Below are 19,999 nucleotides of genomic sequence, written 5' to 3' on the forward strand. Positions count from 1 at the left end.
AAAATTAACGCTTGATTATGATTGAAAGATCTAGCCCTAATTATTCTAGTTTACACTAATCAATATTCGATACGTTTTAAACTAATTCACCAAAACATGAAAACTTTCTATGTTTTGTCAATCATTGGTCATTTAACAATTTCTTGTATTCATGACAATGAAGACAATTGTTCAAATAATATTGGAATCTTTATCTACAGTGTAGATCAAGGTATTTTTATACTAGGACTAATCAAGGTTTTTGTTTAAATAAATAAAGTAGATATGTTTCTATACAATATTCTGAAACGGCGTCTTCATAATAAAAATAGTTTCCATCATAAACCATCAAATTCAACACAAGTACGAGTCTGGTATACCGGACTCGTACTTATGTTGGTACATTATACAGGCCGGTGCATACTGAACACGCAAAGCGAGACGCTGCGCGCCGCGCCAAGTGTAACATTTAACTGTAATTAAGTCGGATGTGACGTGTGTAGAAATCAGTCGATTTTCAACTTCGATTGTTTAATGAGTCGTGAATTTGCTTGAATTTGGCAATTTGACGCTGGCACGTTTCGCTTTGCGTGTAGATGATTAATGGGAACCGGCCTTTAGGCCTAAATACATATCAGAGAAGGGTTAGATTTACTCTTCTCTGATAAATATACAAGTACTGTAAATCTGCTGAGAAAAACAATTCTATTCTATGAATAGGCCTATTTTAAATAATACATTTAGTTAAATATTTCCTCAACCATTTCGTTTATGACAAGGTGTTGTAACTCTTAATAAAGCTGTAATTATTCTATTTATTATAAAATAATTATACGATAAACATGTTTAAAATGTTTAAATACAGATTATCTATTATGATTATTATACAAGAAACTACAAATAGAATTGGATTTTCCCTAACAATATTGTTAGATTTAACTAACACTACATTCTTTAATTACCAAAAATAGAATTATCAAAAATAGAATATCAATGCAGTTAGGCCTATATACATTAAAACGATTATCATATAATGCCACGTAAAAAAAAGTTGTTGGTCCTCGTCCTTCTTTCTTTTAAAATTGTAGACCATTGAAGGTACAAAATGAGGTAATGATTTTATGCCCGGATGTTCCTTGGTGATGACGTATTTCATTCAATTTACTACAACAGAATCTTAGAAACAAAATCGTCACGATAGGCCTACTATTCGGCGTACGCAGGTAAACAATTTACAACTTTTTTTACATGGCCTAATACATATTGTCTAATTATCACTTATTATAATAAAAGAAATTAAAATTGAAACTTTGGTTCGCTATTTGTTTATCATCCATTGGATTCTTTCATAATTTGTCGCTAAACAAATTCATTCAGTATAATTCAAGTTGACATTCTTTACCCACCACATTGAAACAAAATAGAATCAGAGAAGAGTGAAATTCACTGATTGAATCCAATACAACACACTGTTGTAATTATATCATTCAGATTATTAATGTTATTCACCATAAAGAATATATTACGTTTTGTTTTTAATCTAAGTACTTCAAATTATTCATTCTATAAATAACTTGATATGTCTCTAACTATATATACTTTGGTATTTCATTGTTAAAGATGCATTGTCCTCCAAAATCATCATATTGATAAAATCATACTTTTAATAGCTCAATTTGCAGTTTTAATGAAGTTATTCACTTCCATAGAAAACAAACCCAACAAAAACAATTACTTTAGTTATAAAATGTCAAAAGAAACGGTTAATTTTAACCAAAAACAATTATTGTTTGACAGACAATGTAAGTATTTTTTGCTTTAAATTCCATTTTTTTCTTCAAGTAAATAATTTGTTTTCGATCGAGTTTTTGGTCAAAGTGATGTGACATTATTTATATATTGTGAAAATATTTTTTTAGTGGGACAATATCTTTAATTAATTATGTAATATTAATCTAAGTTTATTCTATTTTTCCCTACAAAATCAACTGCTTCTACTAGTTAATCATTGCTCTCAGCCTCAGCGGCACGGCACTTTTTTTGCGGCAGTCTCCTATATGTCAATTGCTATCTCATCTTCATAAAGAGCAATAACAAGTAGAATGCCTGTACCAACTAAAAAGCCAATGTTTTGTAACAGGAACACCCACCACTTGCCCGACTGTACACCAGGATTCATCAGTTCTGGCATCTAATATAACAAAATATTAATTCATGGTTAAATAAGTCATTAAGCCCTTCATGGTGATTGGAAAATCACATGATATTGAAGATGGTCAATATAAGTTGTAGGCTACTTATATAGTAAAGTGAACGATTTTGAGCCAATCTGTTCATATTTAAGTCTCACTGCCAATAGATAAATTAGGCCTAATATGCTCTGGTTCGTATAGAAGGAAGAAGAATAGCCTGCACTTACCATGTCACCCAACGCCACGTATAGAAACATGCCTGCAACCACGGCAAAGATCCACTGGCGAGTTTCAGCGTTCTCTCCAATCGGTAAACCAACACACACGCCGGCCAGCGCAGCCAAGGCACTCAGGAAATTGAGTATCAAAGCCTCTTTGAATTTCAAACCGGAATTTAACAGAACAGCAAAGTCGCCTATTAACAGAAAACAATGTTGTTCTTTTTGTTAAATGTTGAATCCGTTGAAAATAAATACAGTAGAGCCATAGTTACATTGTTAATACCGGACCTGGCATTATCTAAAGGAATCATTTCATTTCGTTGAAGCATAAACGGATGATCTACTTGAGTAATACTAGTTCAATTCAATTTCTTACCAAACTCATGAGGTAACTCGTGACAAAGAACAGCGACACTTGTCGACACACCAGCGCCAATAGACAGAGCAAATGCTGCACCGATTGCTAAACCATCAGCAAAGTTATGAACACTGTCGCCAATAAGAATCATAACGGCTACAGAGGAAACTCCTAAAGAGAAAATATTTTAATATATTAGGAATACCAACAACAAAACAAAACTCTTTACACTATAAAGGTAATAACAACAAGAATATGACAAGAAAACAGGAACCGTTTTGTTGACTTAAGCTCTGTCTACACTTTCGAACTTTATGTGATGTGCCAATACGATGGACACGATGATGTCATATCACTACTATATTTGAGCATATCACTACCATATTTGAGCATATCACTACCATATTTGGGCACATCACATTTTTTGTCAAACTAGTTTGATAGTGTAGACAGAGCTTCATGGTGATTGATGAAAACTTACTCTTGCATAAACTGTCTTGTTCTTTGTTAGAAATTACCGGCAACTCGTCTTCATTCTGTAAAAATATATTTAAACAAAACAAATTAAAGTTCGGATCTAGAATAGAACTGTATCTCTGACAAAATCAATTTAGGCCTATCCATCTCTCGTGTGTAGGCCTATAATAAGTATTTAATGTTTGTGACAAGAAATATATTCTTATATTTGTTATACTGAGTGACCTCTTCCGTCGAAGACTGTTCTACCAGAGGGCACAACGTAGGAATACTGGATGATCAGTAAGACGGTGTGAACTAGCCCTCTCTTCTGAAAAGATGTACTAGGAGTATTTAACTGCATTTTGTGTACAGTGGACCTATGGTTACAGAAGACGTGTTCTACCACCAGAACCATGGAGCGAGTGAGGCTCGAACAATTGCCTATATTACGGTCCCACCCCAGGTTCCAATGTCTTAACCGCTCGGCCACTCCCTCAAATGGGACAGCGACAGAATTATCCGTCGAATGAATATACTACTAGATTATTGAATAAGGAAGACCGCTCTAAAGTAAATAACATGTCAAACCTTAGGCCCTATTTTACTGACGTTGTTGCTATTCTTCAAGGGAAATTCTCCGTGGTGGTGGTGATGATGCGCACTTTCTCGTCTTTCCATCTTGGAAGAAGATAAATGTTAAATGTATAAACGTTACGAAATATATTATAATATAGGTTTTATGCCATTTATATATTGGGAGTAAACTCAAATTTATTTGAACACTTTTAAATCAGTGGCACACATTCTTAAAAGACGGTGGGTTCTAATTCACTGGAAATCATGTCAAAGGCCACATCATCCTCGTACATTCGTATTTTCGTTAGATAGTACCCTTTTTCAAATTTATAAATACAAATACTTTAGGTGTTGTTTTCTGTTTCTCGAAAATGTCAAGACATTTTAAAGCAGTTTGCCTGTTCATCAAATGCATCACAATAGTTATTTTAGCTCGAAAATTCAGTGGAATAACTAACAAATACAACTTACCACCACCATTCCCATTATTCGTTCAAAAATAAAGAATGCATAGATAGCCCCCATAGTAACAAGTCCCTTCCAGACGTACTCCAGCTCCTCACTCAGAGGCCCGTGGTCACCTTCATCTTCATGATCGTCATGAGCGTCTGCACCATGTGCGTGCAAACCAAACGCCTACATGAACATATTAAAAAAAACGGCGTAGAGGGTAATCTACTCTAGGTCCATTTCGAGTAAATTTTGGTCAAAAGTATTTGGCACACATGGCGTTTCATACGTATACTATTTTAGATTCTAGTTTACAGACAAAAATCGAAACGCCGAGTGGTGGACATCAATTTGAAAAAGACTATCACATTTCATAAAACAGAGCTTAGGATAATTCTGAGAGTTAAATTTACTGGATCACAGTATGCACGAGGTGACGCGTATATTAATTAACATAATTAATTAATGTATACTAGAAATCTCTCTTGTATTTCGTTAATATAATATCGTTTGGTTCAGTTCAGATAATCAAACAAAACAACTTACTTGTGGAAGAAGATGTAAAATTGCATCACCAGAAAGTGTCGCCATTGCAAGTGCTATTAGAAACTGGATAACGTATACATAGGAAGTTCTGCCAATGCACGGGAAAATGAAGACGCCGATTAAAGATGCTAAGCTGATAATGATCACAGATGATATAGCAATAGCCCATACTAAAATAATACAAAAAATAATATGGCGTTTTTTTTTTTCAATCTATACAAAACTTAATCAATTCAGGCGTCTTGCAGTGGATTATATTTTTTTTAAAAATTATGTCCAATAAAAGAATTATAAATGATGATATCTGTAAATTTTAACGTGGATAATGTTACAAACGTCAGATATTCGTTTTTCTTAAACTTTGTTTGACTTATAACAGCCGAGATGACATGCGTAAAGCCCTCAACACTTACAAAAAGGGAACGATAGAAACACGAAAAACGAGAAAAAAAGATTATAAAAATACATATTCCATTAATTAATCAGCCACTATACCATCAATAAATAGAGCTTAATTAAACGGAGTGTTTTGAAATATTATTATTTAAAATGAAATATTCGTCGAAGGGTGTTGAACATTTTGTGAGAGAATTTATATACTTATTTATGTACTTTGTTATATCCTGTACAATACAATCAATGAAGGTCATTTTGTGGTACACCACATAGACATTGCAGAAGGCCGAAACGTCGACAGGTTCTCAACTTTTTTTTATATGAATCATGGTGTACCGCAGACTTTACTGTCTCTTCTCGATGAATGCAAACAACAATCAAATCATTATTGTTCCATTTTCTATGTACCTATTTTTTCTCTATTAATATTGATATATTTGTAGGCCTATTGCTATTGTATCGAATTTCTAATAAATAAATAAATAATCAAATCATATTTCAACGACAGTAAATCGTACTTTTTCCTTTGTCCTCCTCCGGTTCTTCTGTTGGGTGTTCTTCATGGACTTCTTTACAGGACTTTGACAAAACTTGTTGTAGGAGCGCCGGGCATATTCGTTGCAGATCGTCTCTGTGTAGTCCAGTCTCGTGATCAATCCCAAATATGTCCAACAAATTCTCTCCACTGTAACACTACAATATACGGTAATCTCAGTTAAATCCGGATAGATTTAATTTAAATGAAAATGCACAGTGAGTTAAACCTTAACACCCAGCTGACAATACCAAGTGCACGACAAGAATTTGCACCTTATTAATAGTAGGCCTAGTGGGTTGTAAAAAAAAATTCAAATATGAAAAATATATGTGTTTTGATTAGTTTGGCCAACTCTGACGTAATTAATGATGATAAATAATGACTTAAGAAAAATGTTGTTCTCAGGTGGTGGTCGTCATGATAGCCCAGTGTTCACCGCCACCGAGCTTATGTTGTTGGCGGCCGTAAGATACTTATACATTTTACACTTACATAGTGATGTTCATCCTCGTCATGATCGCCATGATCATGATCGTCGTCATCATGATCATGATCGTCGTCATCCGTTTCTCTCCTCTTTCGGTGATTATGTCCATCCTAATAAAATAATTAATAGTTTCGTTTCAAGTTGAACACAGACATTTGTGCATTTAAAAATACTTAAATCTATAAAATGTTAATGATGCAATCACCAGACGTACATACTTAATAGAATTATTCAGTGTATAAATCGTGATTTTTAAAACATTACTTTCTATTCACACATTTGTATGAAAATAATAACAATTTAATTTTAGAGGGAAATATTTCATTATGTCCAATAAAAGAATTATAAATGGTGAGATCTGTACATTTTAACGTGGTGGATAATGTTGCAAACGTCAGATATCGTTGGTACAATCCATGGATATTTAGTTGCAATTCATCAAGTAGATACCAGTGGGCATTTGTTTGCTATGCCGATAAATATAAATAAAACGACCAGTCAAACTATGTTGTACACGAGATTAGTAGATAACATGGTTATTAACAGAATGAGTAAGGTACGAGGGTCAGGGCGTTATTGACTGTGAACAATTCCAGGTGGTACTTGGCAAATATATGATTGGTTAATTACCTACTTGGTTTACTTGACCTGGTCACACCAAAATGAATATTCATAATTTAAGAATACCATTTACATGTATGTGGTAATGTAGATTATTAATATTACCAATTCAAGTAATATTGAAAGGCATTGGGGCATTTTTAAAAAGTTGTTTACATAATATTTAGAATATATTTAGATTATAATTTAACCTAACTATGCTTACATCTTCCCCAGCACCTTCATCTCCATGGTCTTCTGTTATTTCACCAATTTCAAGAGCTTCCAACATTAATTCAAATCCTAGTAATAAAATAATTTTAAATATTGAAATTCTTTCGTTTGTTTGACAATTTCTTTGTTAAATCTTTGATTTCAATGTACATTAAGCTCTATCTACACTATCAAATACTTTGATCAAAAAAGTGTGATTGCTCAGATATGGTAGTGATATGACGTCATGTGCATATATGAGCACATCACATTTTTTGGTTTGATAGTGTAGACAGAGCTTTGCTAAATATAATATACCTTCTTCTGTAATGACATCATCATCATCTGCGTACTCTTCGAATAGTTCGTCAGTGAATGATTCCGGATCAACAGCCGTCGGTTCTCCAATACAATAGCCCCTGAAGAGGTTGTAAATGACAAGAGCTGATAGTTCCTGTACTTTAGAGGTTTTTGCGCCAACCGTGTGGTTTGCAACTAAATCATCAAACACATCCTCAGCCGTAAAACACTGATTAAAACAAATTTAAATTTTTAAAGAAAACTATACCAATCACATTAACAGGTTAAAGTTATGCACTAATTTGAAATTAAATGAAATAAATTAAAATAAACCACACAATAAATTGTTTAAATAACACATCTATCGCACCATGGACATTGTATGAACAATCTGTTTCTATTAAGAAACTAATTCCTACATCTTTAGAATTAGGTTGGTCTACATACAGCAACATTGATTTCATGGTGTGACGATTAAAAAGTTGTCCAAAATGAACGGATTTCACAGCGAAAGCCAAAAGACCATTTTATGATTCGTATGGCGTGCAAGAGAATGGTTGAATGTGTACTATAACCATTTGTTGTAAAACCGAAGAAGTGTTCTTTCTATATATATTACAATTTTTTTTAGAAATGTAAAATGTGCTCTGGCTTTTAAACAGCATGTCAAATAATGTATTATTCATTTTCTAATTTTTTAAAATTGTCTAAAAGAAGCTGAATACTATACAAATTGCTAAATTTTTATTTATAAATTAAATACTATGGTATATTCACGGATTGATAACTTTAGTTGAAAAGGCGAAACAACAATTCTTGCAAAAATAGTTGACCTAGTCAAACAATGGATCATAAAAATTGATCTCAAAACGCAAAACCTAAACCTACTATAATAGTTTTGTATTTCGCTAATCAACCAGAGGTTTTACAATTTAGGTTTTACCAAACGAACTCCAGTATTCAATACATCATAGTTCGCTGAACTAGTTCATGGACTAAGTTAGTCAAAGACTAGTTTTAAATAAAATAAATATTTTGGCACACATGGCGTTTCATATGTATACTACTTGAGCTAGACAAAATCTAAACGCCTTGCGTAGTAACTGCTTCTGAATGCTCTGGGAATATAGCTGGCTAAAGCCGCGACGCGCAAAAGATAGTGTAACTACAACCTTTAGGGAAAGTCTATCTGTAGTTCCAGACCAACTCGATCTATGGGGTTACTGAGAGTATGACACAGCAGCCCTGGTCTAAATTAAAATTTACGTTAGTAAAAAAAAGTTTTAACAGTTTTTATTTATTCTCCAGTCTACACCTAAATAAATTATAGCACTACACTGATACTGTTGTTGTAGGTATTGTGATAAATATAAAGTTAAAATAAAAAGGTCCCGATCTATGACGCAACAACGTTGTATTACGCGAAACGCAAGTAACTTGTCTAACACAAGCGGGAGTTATGTTACTATGATTTGACAATCTACTTGCGTTGCTTAGTAGAGTGAAATCAGCATTGCTGACTCCTATGGTAGCCCCTGCATCTAGTATCTGCTTCAGACGTATTGGCTTATGCCTTTCCTCTGGTCAAGGTGGGCACTGGAAGAGAGAAGCCCTTGATCAATGTTAGGACCGATCAAGGTGCTTTAAACAGTCCTGGCTTTGTTTGTATCAAACCTGTTAGTGGCAGTAATTATCGCTGTTGGTTTCGATTGAATAAAATAAAAATAAAAATACCTTGTAATAAATATCAGCGTTATAAATTCGTGATACATCTTGCACAATCGACTCAAAATCATCCTCAGCAAGCTTGTCCACATTTTGGTTGCCACCAGTGAGTGTTACGTAATGTTGGTCATACGTGTTGCTTGTCAGACAAGCGGCATAATGCGTTGAAAGTATGCTCAAGATAACAAGAGATACCTTCTCATACTCGTCCTCGTCCAAGCCGTAGGCTACATCTGCACCAACAACATTGAACAAGTCAACGGGATCTAAGCACTAAATACAAACATTAATACAAATTGTTTAATTTGGGAGGAAATAAACAAGATATATTGAACAAGTCAACGGGATCTAAGCACTAAATACAAATATAATAGAAATCGTTTAATTTTGGAGGAAATAAATAAGATATATTGAACAAGTCAACGGGATCTAAGCAGTAAATACAAATATAATAGAAATCGTTTAATTTTGGAAGAAATAAATAAGATATATTGAACAAGTCAACGGGATCTAAGCAGTAAATACAAACATTAATAGAAAGTTTAATTTTGGAGAAAATAAATAAGATATAGGCCTACAAGTTTTGAATTAGGATGACATTAAAATCCCATAGCCCATAACAGTATAGTAATATTAATAATATTTAAATAGAGCAAAATAAAGAGTAACATATTATTATTATACCACTAATAGGCCTAATGAACATATTACAAAAATAGATGCAAGAAAAGTGACGCCGCAGCAAGCAAGCTTTAACGCCCCTCTCATAATAGTGAAAAAAGACTAAAACACACAATTTTAAGATGTTATTAAAATAAATCATTGATAAAACTACAATAGTTAAATTAAATGTGATAACCATTATACAATTTTAAAATAAACATCTATTTACATTGTTCTTGTATTCAATAATATATAAACTTCTCTTTTGAAATTATATAAATCTAATTTCGTTACTGATATTATTTAATATTCGTTGTTTCCCGAGACAGTTATAGTAATTCAATTCAATTAAACTTTATTATTCCACACAAGAAAATTCATTTCTTCGTGGTAGACAAATATCAATACAACATGTTTAAATGTATACACAAGAAATTACAAATAGAACAACAAATTATCATCTAAAACACCATTATAACAATCTAAAATATGTTAAAATACATAAAAAGAATTTAAATATTGCACAACATAAAATTCCATCTTAGCGTTCAGAAGTCTAAAAATGTTTTAAAAATACACAAGAAATACAAATTTGCACAGCATTATCTTAATCTCAGAGCGCCATTGTAAACAGCGCTCAATATTTGTCTTTCTCATGATCAGTAATAACAGCTTCGAGTTATAAATAAAATGTATTAAAAAGACATATATTAATAAAATACATTGAAATGTTCAACAAAATGCCTATATTATTGTTTACGAAAATTTTAATATGAATTGTTTTTTGTATTATGTATAATCTCAAAATGCAAAATGCAGACAAAATCTTCTATTATAACTTATAGGTTTATTTGTACAGTCACGCATACCGCAACAACCACATACTCAATCGTAAATAAAGCATTGGATTGTGTTTTTTATTTCAGTGTTCCAAAAACAAATAGTACTATTTAGAGTTGATCTCTCCTCAGGGAGACTTTATTTATGTAGGGCAGCATATTATGAGCAAAATAAAATGTTAATTTCTTAATGGATGGCTATTTCCTGTACAATGACATTTACTAGTGACTTAATCGTTAGATTTCTAAAATAAAGAAAAAAAGATTAATTTTAACATAAAACGCTTTCTTAAGAGATTTTGTAAAAAGAAAATTACATAATTCAATAATTAAATCAATTCTACCAGCATAGTTTACTGACAGAACACTTAAAAAACATAATTTGAAATCCTTTTACAAGTATGTTGCAAATGTAAATATGCATTTCATGTTCTTGTTTGCTTGGCCATTGGTTTTAAACAATATATTTAATAATATGTACCGTATGGTACAGTAAGCCTACATTCGAATGGTTAAACATTATGGTTAAAAAAAAGAAATTAGGCCTATTAGGAATGAAATAAATGACAGCAAAAGTAAGGATAGAACATGGAATTAAAGAAGGAGGACTTTTGACAATTGTGATAGAAGAAAGATATGATGGTAAAACAAGAAGAGAAAAGTAAGTGATAATTATGCTAGATAGATTTAAAAATAAAATATTAGGAGAAGAAGAAGAAGAAGACTGTCATGACCTTCTTTATGGCTGGTAGACAAGGTAGCCTAATCAACATGAAAAATCACGGACAACATGCTTCTCTATACATTAGTGAGGTTACCTACTAAACGTTGAGTCTATACGTAGTACAGGAGTATTAAGTATTATAGACAGATTACTGTCACGACTTCTAGCTCATGACACATAAAAGCTATTGACATAGGGCCGGGCTTACTGTAGCGGATCTTCTTTTATACCTAAAAATAATAAAGCCTGTTTTACAAAATATGAAAGACCATGGAATCGTTATCTAACAAAAGAAACTGCACTGACAACAAATTAACTTTGAATGAATAACTTTGAAACGAAGACACATGTAAGATCGTGTGTTCGAAAATCAACAAATAATTTTTAAAAAACACGCCATGGAAACATAATGCGAAGACTTTAATAATAAAAATACAAAGCGTACATATACACAGAAATTATCAGACATCTTGGGAAATAAGAAAATGACAAAGATCCAGTGTTCAGGGCACATCCACTTAACCCGGCCTACGAAATACAATATCTATATTGTTCGAACACAATAACCAGGGCGTCTGAGTCACAAACATTGTGTCTGTGGTATAAATAGTAGCAGGGAAATTTCACTCTTCCCTGACGGTACTGGTAAAATAGTACAAATAATTTTGTTTGCATGAAACACCAAAGCAATTATAGACCTAATTACTAACACTCCATCGAAACACCAAGTCTGTAAACAGCTACATTTAATACTATTCAACGTTTGCTTTGTTGTTCTTCAATTCCGTGTTTGAATTTTAAGTACGTCATAACTAAATTTACACGATTATTCCATATTACACTAACGATAGTCCTCTATTCAGATTTAATTCAAGACAAATAATTTTAATGATTTAAACAAATTTACTATTAAGCTATTTCTATTAATTTATTAATAAGTATTAAAGTTCTGGAAAGAACCCGTAATATGAATGGTAGAGAGTGGTAACGACAATGACATCAGCTTTATTGGACCGGATGTGCAGGTAGTTTGATCGCCCCAACATCCCAAAGCAACGAGCCAAAGTGGCAATTTTAAACAGTCATTACACAATCTACATATTAAAATTATATTCAAACTTATATATTAGACTTAGAGAGCTGTAAAATTATCATTCATTTTACTTTTATTTCGGTTAGTTACAAATAATACTAATTATTATAATACTAATTATTTTCTTTCTTACCTCATTGCAAGAACTTTCAGTCATGCCATTTTGCTTTGAACAATTCGTACGTTTTAGAATATTTTCCACTAACAAAGACACACCAGCTGTCGTGATATTTTCAGAGTGCTCTTCATTTTGTAACTCTAATTCTTTAATATAATCTTTGGACAAGTCAAATGCGTCGTGATGGTCTTCTTCTGTGTGTATTTCATGTTCAGATCGAATCACTGATAGTATCTGCGCAATGCACACGAGACGAAAAAAAAGTTTGGTTGCCATTTTGAAGTTCAGTTTCGTACTGTGTGCAACACACTCTGATAAGGTTCAGTCATGCAGATTTTATCTCGTATTTGCATAAGAAGCAGACAAAAGCAGATTGCCGAACGTTCCAGAAATGTTATCCTTAATACAACCGTCACAAATACGTAAGCAGCCAATCATTAACAACGTTGTTATGTGAACAATCTGCAAGAGTTTGTCTAATTATACAACTCCCTCAAGAGTTGTCCTTGAAGTATTATAGGCCTATTGTAAAAAAAATTAGCGGGACAAAACATGCAGACAGCCCAACCAGATCAATCGTTGGATCGGGATCATGGCCACTCTTACACACACAAATCGTGGATAGATATTGAATTAGTAATATAGGACTACATTACCGTCCTGAATAAACTCATGATTTGTTCATTTTGTTAAAAAAGGACGTGATTTCAATTCCACGTTTATAGTTGTCGTATAATTTTTGCCCGTAATAAAATAATATAAGCATTATCAACAATAAATAAGTGCCTATAAGACTTATGAGAATGCACCTGTGCTCTATCAGGCCTTTTGTATAATGCTTCCAATGCATCCGTTTTAACTAGATGTATTTTCATACATCATATAATGTACAGTATTTTTATATGTAACTAGTAGGCCCTATTTTGTGTATTTTTAAAAAATAAGGCCAAATCATATTATTCAGTCACATTGAAACCTTCAAACAAAATAAGGCCAGATTAATTATAAATCCAGGATATTATTATTTATCATCGTCATCACCATTGTCATTATTAATATTAATCTTCATAATACATCTCTATACGTGTTCCGTTGATTTATGAAAATTAATTTTAACTAAGTAATCCCTATGTGGTGTGCAGTGAAGGAATTTGTCTGTGGTTTGTCGGTCACATGTTCTTTGTTACCAGCTTTTGACAATTAATGTGATTGAATAATAGTATTTGAGACATGTACTTAACTGTTGTTATGCATCACAAAGTGTATTATTAGGTTGAGTGATCAGTGTCCTCTTTACAACCCTTGCAATCATGCTTTTATCAAAATCAGACTTATCACAGGTTTTTTACTGTTCTATTATGTATACAGCTCTAGGGTGGTGCATGCGCAGAGTGGCGGAGTGTGAAATAATTTTGAATTGTTCAGTCCGATGCTATGATTTGGGTCATATGTTCTTGTTATTAACTTTGGTAATTAATGTGAATGAATAATATGATTTGAGACATAATAATTACCTTTTGTCATGCATCATGTAGAGAAGGAATTAAAGTTTAAATTAGGTTCAGATCGACACCAGTGCCCTTTCTACAACCTTTGTAACGAACCTTGAATCCATATCAGAATCCTATTCATTTTCTGCTGTTTTTCAAAGACATCAGTGCAATCAGTCAAGGAAAAATATATAAAAATGTGTATGTTTATTAATTATTTATTAAATATATATATTTTCCTCCTGAAAAAAAAAACATTTGTCATATAGGACTATACAATTTTAATATCACATAATAGCTATACTAAAGTTACACAAAATAAAAACATATCACTTGGAATTTAATAATAATATATACATGATTAATTATTATACAGAATTTAATGTATACAATAATATTCACTAGATAATTAATTGTTAAATATAAAAAGAATCAATTGAAAAATGTTTAAAATATTTACTGTATCAAATGCTGCCAAAACATCTACTAAGATCTATGTTAATATCTACCCCGACCCCCCTCCCCCACCCAATTAAATAAATCCAGGTCAGCATTTGAACTTTGACACACAAAAAGTAAACAAAATCATCACGATGGCGGTCGCCGTAGACAAATTTGACTTGTTGTTTGACGAAATTGTCCGACAATTTACGTCATTCAGTGAAGCATTTGCAATTGTAGGAGCAATTTACACCACACATAAGACATTTAATATTATACATGGATGTTACAGGGCAATCTATGTGTATGGTGCACCTAGATTAAGGGGAAGACCTAACCTTGTAAGCCGGTATGGTCGGTGGGCACGTGAGTACTCCATCCAGCTAGGCTAGTGCCATGTCCGCTGCTCTCTCTTCGCTTAAATGGCATGCAGAAATAATAGGAAGGACGGATATCCGGAAGGACTAGGCCTAGGTCCTCTAGAATTAGCCTACCGTAATATTATAATATAGCCCAAGGTGCCAAGTGTAGCCTAGAAATACTAAAGCGTCGGAGCTGGAAATTCTGGAAACATTTTTCAGAATATTATGTATTATTTTATTACAATACAATTTAATAAATTAATTTACAGACAGGTATAGATAGGCTAGTGGTAGTAGAGATATTAGATAGTGAAATATTATATCAGGTGAATCCAGAATGTTGAAATAGGGGAGGAGGTGAATCCAGAATGTTGAAATAGGGGAGGAGGGGAAAGTATGTTTTTGATGGTGCACAACCGATCCCCCCCCCCCCCCCCTTTGTTAGATCCACCTATAAATATGCAGGCCTTATTATTGATGAGGCTGTTTTCAGTTTGTCAATCATGCATGGAAGTCAACCTAGGTTTATGATACAATCTTCCTATCGGTGCATCTAGGGCCTTGCATCTTAATTCTATTGTCTCTCTACAAGGGGACGAGGTGAACCGTGCTAGTAGAAAACTGTAAAAATGCAACTTAATCAATAACATGGTTGTACTAAATGCACAGTTGACCCTGATCACCAACCCACTGCGTTCATTTCCCATTTGCAAAACTTGGTTAATTTAAGTTTAATACTAATAAATTGCAAAGTTTTTAATTCTTTATAGTGGTCACAGGATGTACAGATGGTATAGGGAAATCATATGCACAGGAACTTGCAAGTTATGGGATGAATATTATTTTAATTAGCAGATCAAGTGATAAACTACTTAAATGTTCCGAAGATTTAGGTAAGACCACTTATGCAATCTAACAACACTGAGCTCACCTTGTCAAGATAGGAACTCATAACAGTCCTTTGATCTTATGTCTGGCTGCGACAAATACCAACAATTCTGTAGTACTATGTACATATTCTCTGTGGCGCGTGTTGTGGCACCAAGGGGTGTTGAACTGATTGTGTCGCAGCCAGAGATAGACCCTTTGATCTCCAGAGCTCAGCATCCTGTTGTTAGATTGCCTGGGTACTGTAAAACGTTGTGCTTTTATTAAATTACCAGTTTGGCTTCGTTTTGAGCTGCAATGTATCGGTGCACCAAGTACAATATTAATTCTCAGATGGTAGATTATGTGCTACATCACAATTTTTATTCCCTAATTTGATCATAGAGAAATACATGAAGAAATAAGTTATTTCTTTACGGTTTAATTAAAATCATCAACTAGAACTATATACAGTATTTATTTCCATCTTTTATGTGATAACAAATTCAGTAGATCACAGTACTGATTTAAAAATTTGATCACAGATATACATATACATTACACAGCAAAAACTTAAAAATATTCAACAACATGAAATCAATAGAGCATAACAAACATTTATTCATGTTCATTGGTTGATTTCTGCTGCGAAATGCCAACTATGCTACATTTAATACTAAGTGCCGTTGCTGCATGAGCAAATTAGAAAACGATAAATTTTATTTTTAGAAAGGCAATTTGGAATTGAGACGCTCACAGTGACAGCTGATTTCAGTCAGGGACGTGCCATTTATACTATGATTGAACAAGAAATAAAAGACAAAGAAATAGGAATTTTAGGTAAGATTGTTCTTCCTACAAATTCCCCTACAAATAAAGGGGAATTGGTTGGACAAATTATTGTTAGTGCTAAGTTACATTTAAAAAAAACCACAGCATGCATGTTAAAAAAAACCACAGCATACATGCATTATAAAAAACCAGAGCATGCATGCATTAAAAAAACCCACAGCATGCATGCATTAAAAAAAACCAGGGCATACATGCATTTAAAAAAAACTGAGCATGCATGCATTTAGAAAAAAAAAATGAGCATGCAATATTACTATGACAAAAAAAATAGTTTGTCTTGTTTGTTTTTTCCCTAGTGAACAATGTTGGTGTAATGTACTATCCTGAAAATCTGCATGAGATGAATATGGATCGAATTTTCCAATTGATTAACGTTAATGTCACTGCTGCAACTGTTGTAAGTTGGGAAACCGGGTAGAAAAAACCGTTTCATTTGGAAATGTGATTCTGCCTGAAAAACATTATTGCCACTTCAATGGATTGAACTGTATTAACCTGTAATTGATAGTATTTCAGTTTGTTGTAGGTTATTGATGCAATTTATGAGCCCACAGAGCTGTTAAAGACCATATCCGTTCTGTTAAGAGGGAAGTGTCTATCTACACGGTAAACTGTGACAACAGCATGGCCAACTGTGTGTGTAACCCACATCCATATCCCTTCTGTATAAGAAGAAAGTGTCTATCTACACAGTTAACTGTGACAATATAGCATGGCCAACTGTGTGTGTAACCCACATAGCTGTTAAGGTAGCACTGACCATATCCCTTCTGTAGAAGAGGGAAGTGTCTATCTACACAGTTAGCTGTGACAATATAGCATGGCCAACTGTGTGTGTAACCCACATAGCTGTTGAGGTAGCTCTGACCATATCCCTTCTGTATAGGAGGGAAGTGACTATCTACACGTTCAACTGTGACAATAGCATGGTCAACTGTAATTCATTATTTTCTATCAGCATAGTTGACCCTGGCTAGTTTTCTGTGCTAACAGAATAAAAGCACATGCTTGACCTTCGATAAAAATTAAGACATTAGACGCACGGTTGACTGTAGGAATAGGTAACAATGAATTTGATGCATGGTCGACAAAGCCAATTAAGCTTATATTTTCCACCCGGTTGACCGTACAAATAGCCTCATCTACATAGAAGAGAATATGAGGACTGAACACCTGAAAACTGCTAGTTTGAAATGTAAATTCATTTTTTCAGATGAGTCGTATTGTATTGCCCCAAATGGTGGAACGAGGCAGTGGAGCCATTGTGAATTTATCAGCAGCAACGTCCATTAGGCCAAGTCCGCAACTAGCAGTATATACAGCTACTAAGGTAACTTAAACATAACAACAAATTGTATAGGCTGTATTCAATATTATAATACAATTCAATTCAACATTTATTTCAATCAAAATCAGCAAACATTTACAAAAAAAATTAAAAAAACAACAAATTTGGACGAAAGATCACATGAAATCTTTATTTGTTCCACATATAAAAATATACATGGAAAATTGTTTTCCTCGACAGAAATATGGTAAAACAAACAAAGCATTCACAATACATCATACACAACAATAATAAAATGACAGTTTATAAGAAGATTCATAAAAACATACATCAATCTAATATAAAAGTTATATTTAAAATTATATTCCCATTTAAAAACTGTAAAATCTAAGATCTAACATTCATTGAGACTCGCATGCCAAAAAAAAAAAATTACATAAAGTATATAAGCATAAAAACAATTTAACAATTACGCTTAAACTTAAGATTAATTCTTGTTAATAATATTCTCTCTCTGATGAGGATATTCCCACATGTTTAGGTCTAAGACACATCAGATGCTGTCCATAAAACTTAATTTAGATACAGTATCGACTGTGGGAAAATTGTTTTGGTTGACTACAGACATGTACTCTTTCCAGACTTATTTAGATTATTTGGCCCAAGCGTTACAGTATGAGTATGCAGACAAAGGAATAACGGTGCAGAGCCTAATGCCATGCTTTGTGGCCACCAAGACATCACAATATGGTGGTGATGTTCAGAGTCCAGGCTACTTTATACCATCAGCCAGCCTTTATGCCAAAAGTGCTTTGCAAACACTAGGTGTGACTAGCAGAACGACAGGTTATTGGCCTCATCAACTACAGGTAAGCTTTTAATTTTAATAACTTGCGATGATCTTTATTACCTAAGCACAGTAGAACCTCTCCTTTGGGACACCTCAATTCTGGGACACTTAACTCAGAAACGAACGACGGCAAATTATGTTTTACACTACGACCAACCTTTATTTATTGGACATCCCTATTATAGAGACACTTCCCGAAGTGTCCCCTTAATAGGTCTTTTTCTGTATTCCACTTTAGTTTGGGAGATAGAATAAAAAGCACTTCTTTGAATAAAGGTCACTAAAACATTATAAACTGTAACCCCAATTCAGGTCAACCCAAAGTTAGTTGCAACTTGATGGTGGACCAAATTGATTTTAATATTATTTCTTTTCTTGTAGTTTTACATTGTAGAAATGTTACCAAAGAGTGTTTGGCTATGGTGCACCAACATAGTCAACAGTGCAATAAAGAGGAAGATTAAAGCTGGACAACAGAAGAAGAAATGATCTGAAAATAATCAACAACTTCAAGAACCACTCAAAAATGCTTTTTTCTTGGCAAAATTATTTTATTTTGTATTGTAGTATTTGCTTTTTTTGTTAGAACGATAGCGCCTACAGTTTTTAAGTTATCATTCTGTTATTATTTTTCAGTGTAAATAGATATATACTTGCGGAACATTCAATTCAAGAAAATTGGTTCAAAAATTTGCATTCTTTTAACATGAGCTGAAATATCAAAATGGTGCCCTCTATGGCAATATTCTGCCAAGTACTTCACTCAGTTTCTGAGTGCTTCTTGGTGTTATTGTAGAAGAGCTTATGTAATCACTAATCAGGTAGATGCAGCAATAGATCAAATAGCATCAAAATGATTGTAGCGTAAGAAAACCAAAATGTTCTCAACCATACTTTATTACCTTTTTGGAAGCACATAATGTACTGCAAACCTAACTTTACTAGAATTTAATTTCGCATACAAGAGCATTTTTAACAATAATTTAGTTGTTGCAGTGAAGAGTCCGATATAAGCCTTGCACATCTACATTATTAGTGTAGTAGTCCAGTAAAATATCACATTCACCATTGCATAACGTTAGTAGTTAACGAGATTGTCAACGTAGGTTCTAGATGGCCATTTGGCTTAATTTATATTTATATAGTAGCACACAGTGCTATACTCCTGTTTTAGGGAATCTAAATGGCCCTCCAATCCTGGAGGCCTCTGGCATTTTTAGCCTTTTTCAACATATTTTAATGCCAGTTTGTTACTCTTGACACTGCTCAGGAGCCTGTAAGCTACTGTAGTTTACATTTTTGGCAGATATTTATTCAATGATATTTTGTTTTTGCAGTAGTATTTTAAAAGAATTATGTTTGTCTATTAAGT

The 19,999-nt window shown here is 33.2% G+C and overlaps 2 protein-coding genes across 2 annotated transcripts; one reads left to right on the forward strand and one right to left on the reverse strand.

Moving 5' to 3' along the window:
* Positions 1-4: 4 nt before the first annotated feature.
* LOC140055671 (zinc transporter ZIP12-like) lies at positions 5-12,718 on the reverse strand. Its single transcript, XM_072101037.1, has 13 exons — positions 12,493-12,718; positions 9,050-9,313; positions 7,334-7,544; positions 7,029-7,105; positions 6,208-6,312; positions 5,696-5,870; positions 4,782-4,951; positions 4,257-4,421; positions 3,798-3,887; positions 3,232-3,286; positions 2,769-2,921; positions 2,399-2,586; positions 5-2,170 (listed from the first exon to the last, which is right to left on the reverse strand). Exons 1-13 carry the CDS (start codon positions 12,514-12,516, stop codon positions 2,033-2,035), a joined length of 1,815 nt encoding a protein of 604 aa, XP_071957138.1. The 5' UTR covers positions 12,517-12,718; the 3' UTR covers positions 5-2,032.
* A 1,824-nt stretch (positions 12,719-14,542) lies between these two features.
* Positions 14,543-19,999, forward strand: LOC140054263 (inactive hydroxysteroid dehydrogenase-like protein 1). The gene is made up of 7 exons (XM_072099184.1): positions 14,543-14,774; positions 15,541-15,663; positions 16,367-16,477; positions 16,786-16,886; positions 17,703-17,819; positions 18,419-18,646; positions 19,009-19,999. Exons 1-7 carry the CDS (start codon positions 14,561-14,563, stop codon positions 19,114-19,116), a joined length of 1,002 nt encoding a protein of 333 aa, XP_071955285.1. The 5' UTR covers positions 14,543-14,560; the 3' UTR covers positions 19,117-19,999.

Source organism: Antedon mediterranea, chromosome 7 (genome assembly GCF_964355755.1).
Source record: "Antedon mediterranea chromosome 7, ecAntMedi1.1, whole genome shotgun sequence".
In the NCBI taxonomy this organism is placed as follows: Eukaryota; Metazoa; Echinodermata; class Crinoidea; order Comatulida; family Antedonidae; genus Antedon; species Antedon mediterranea.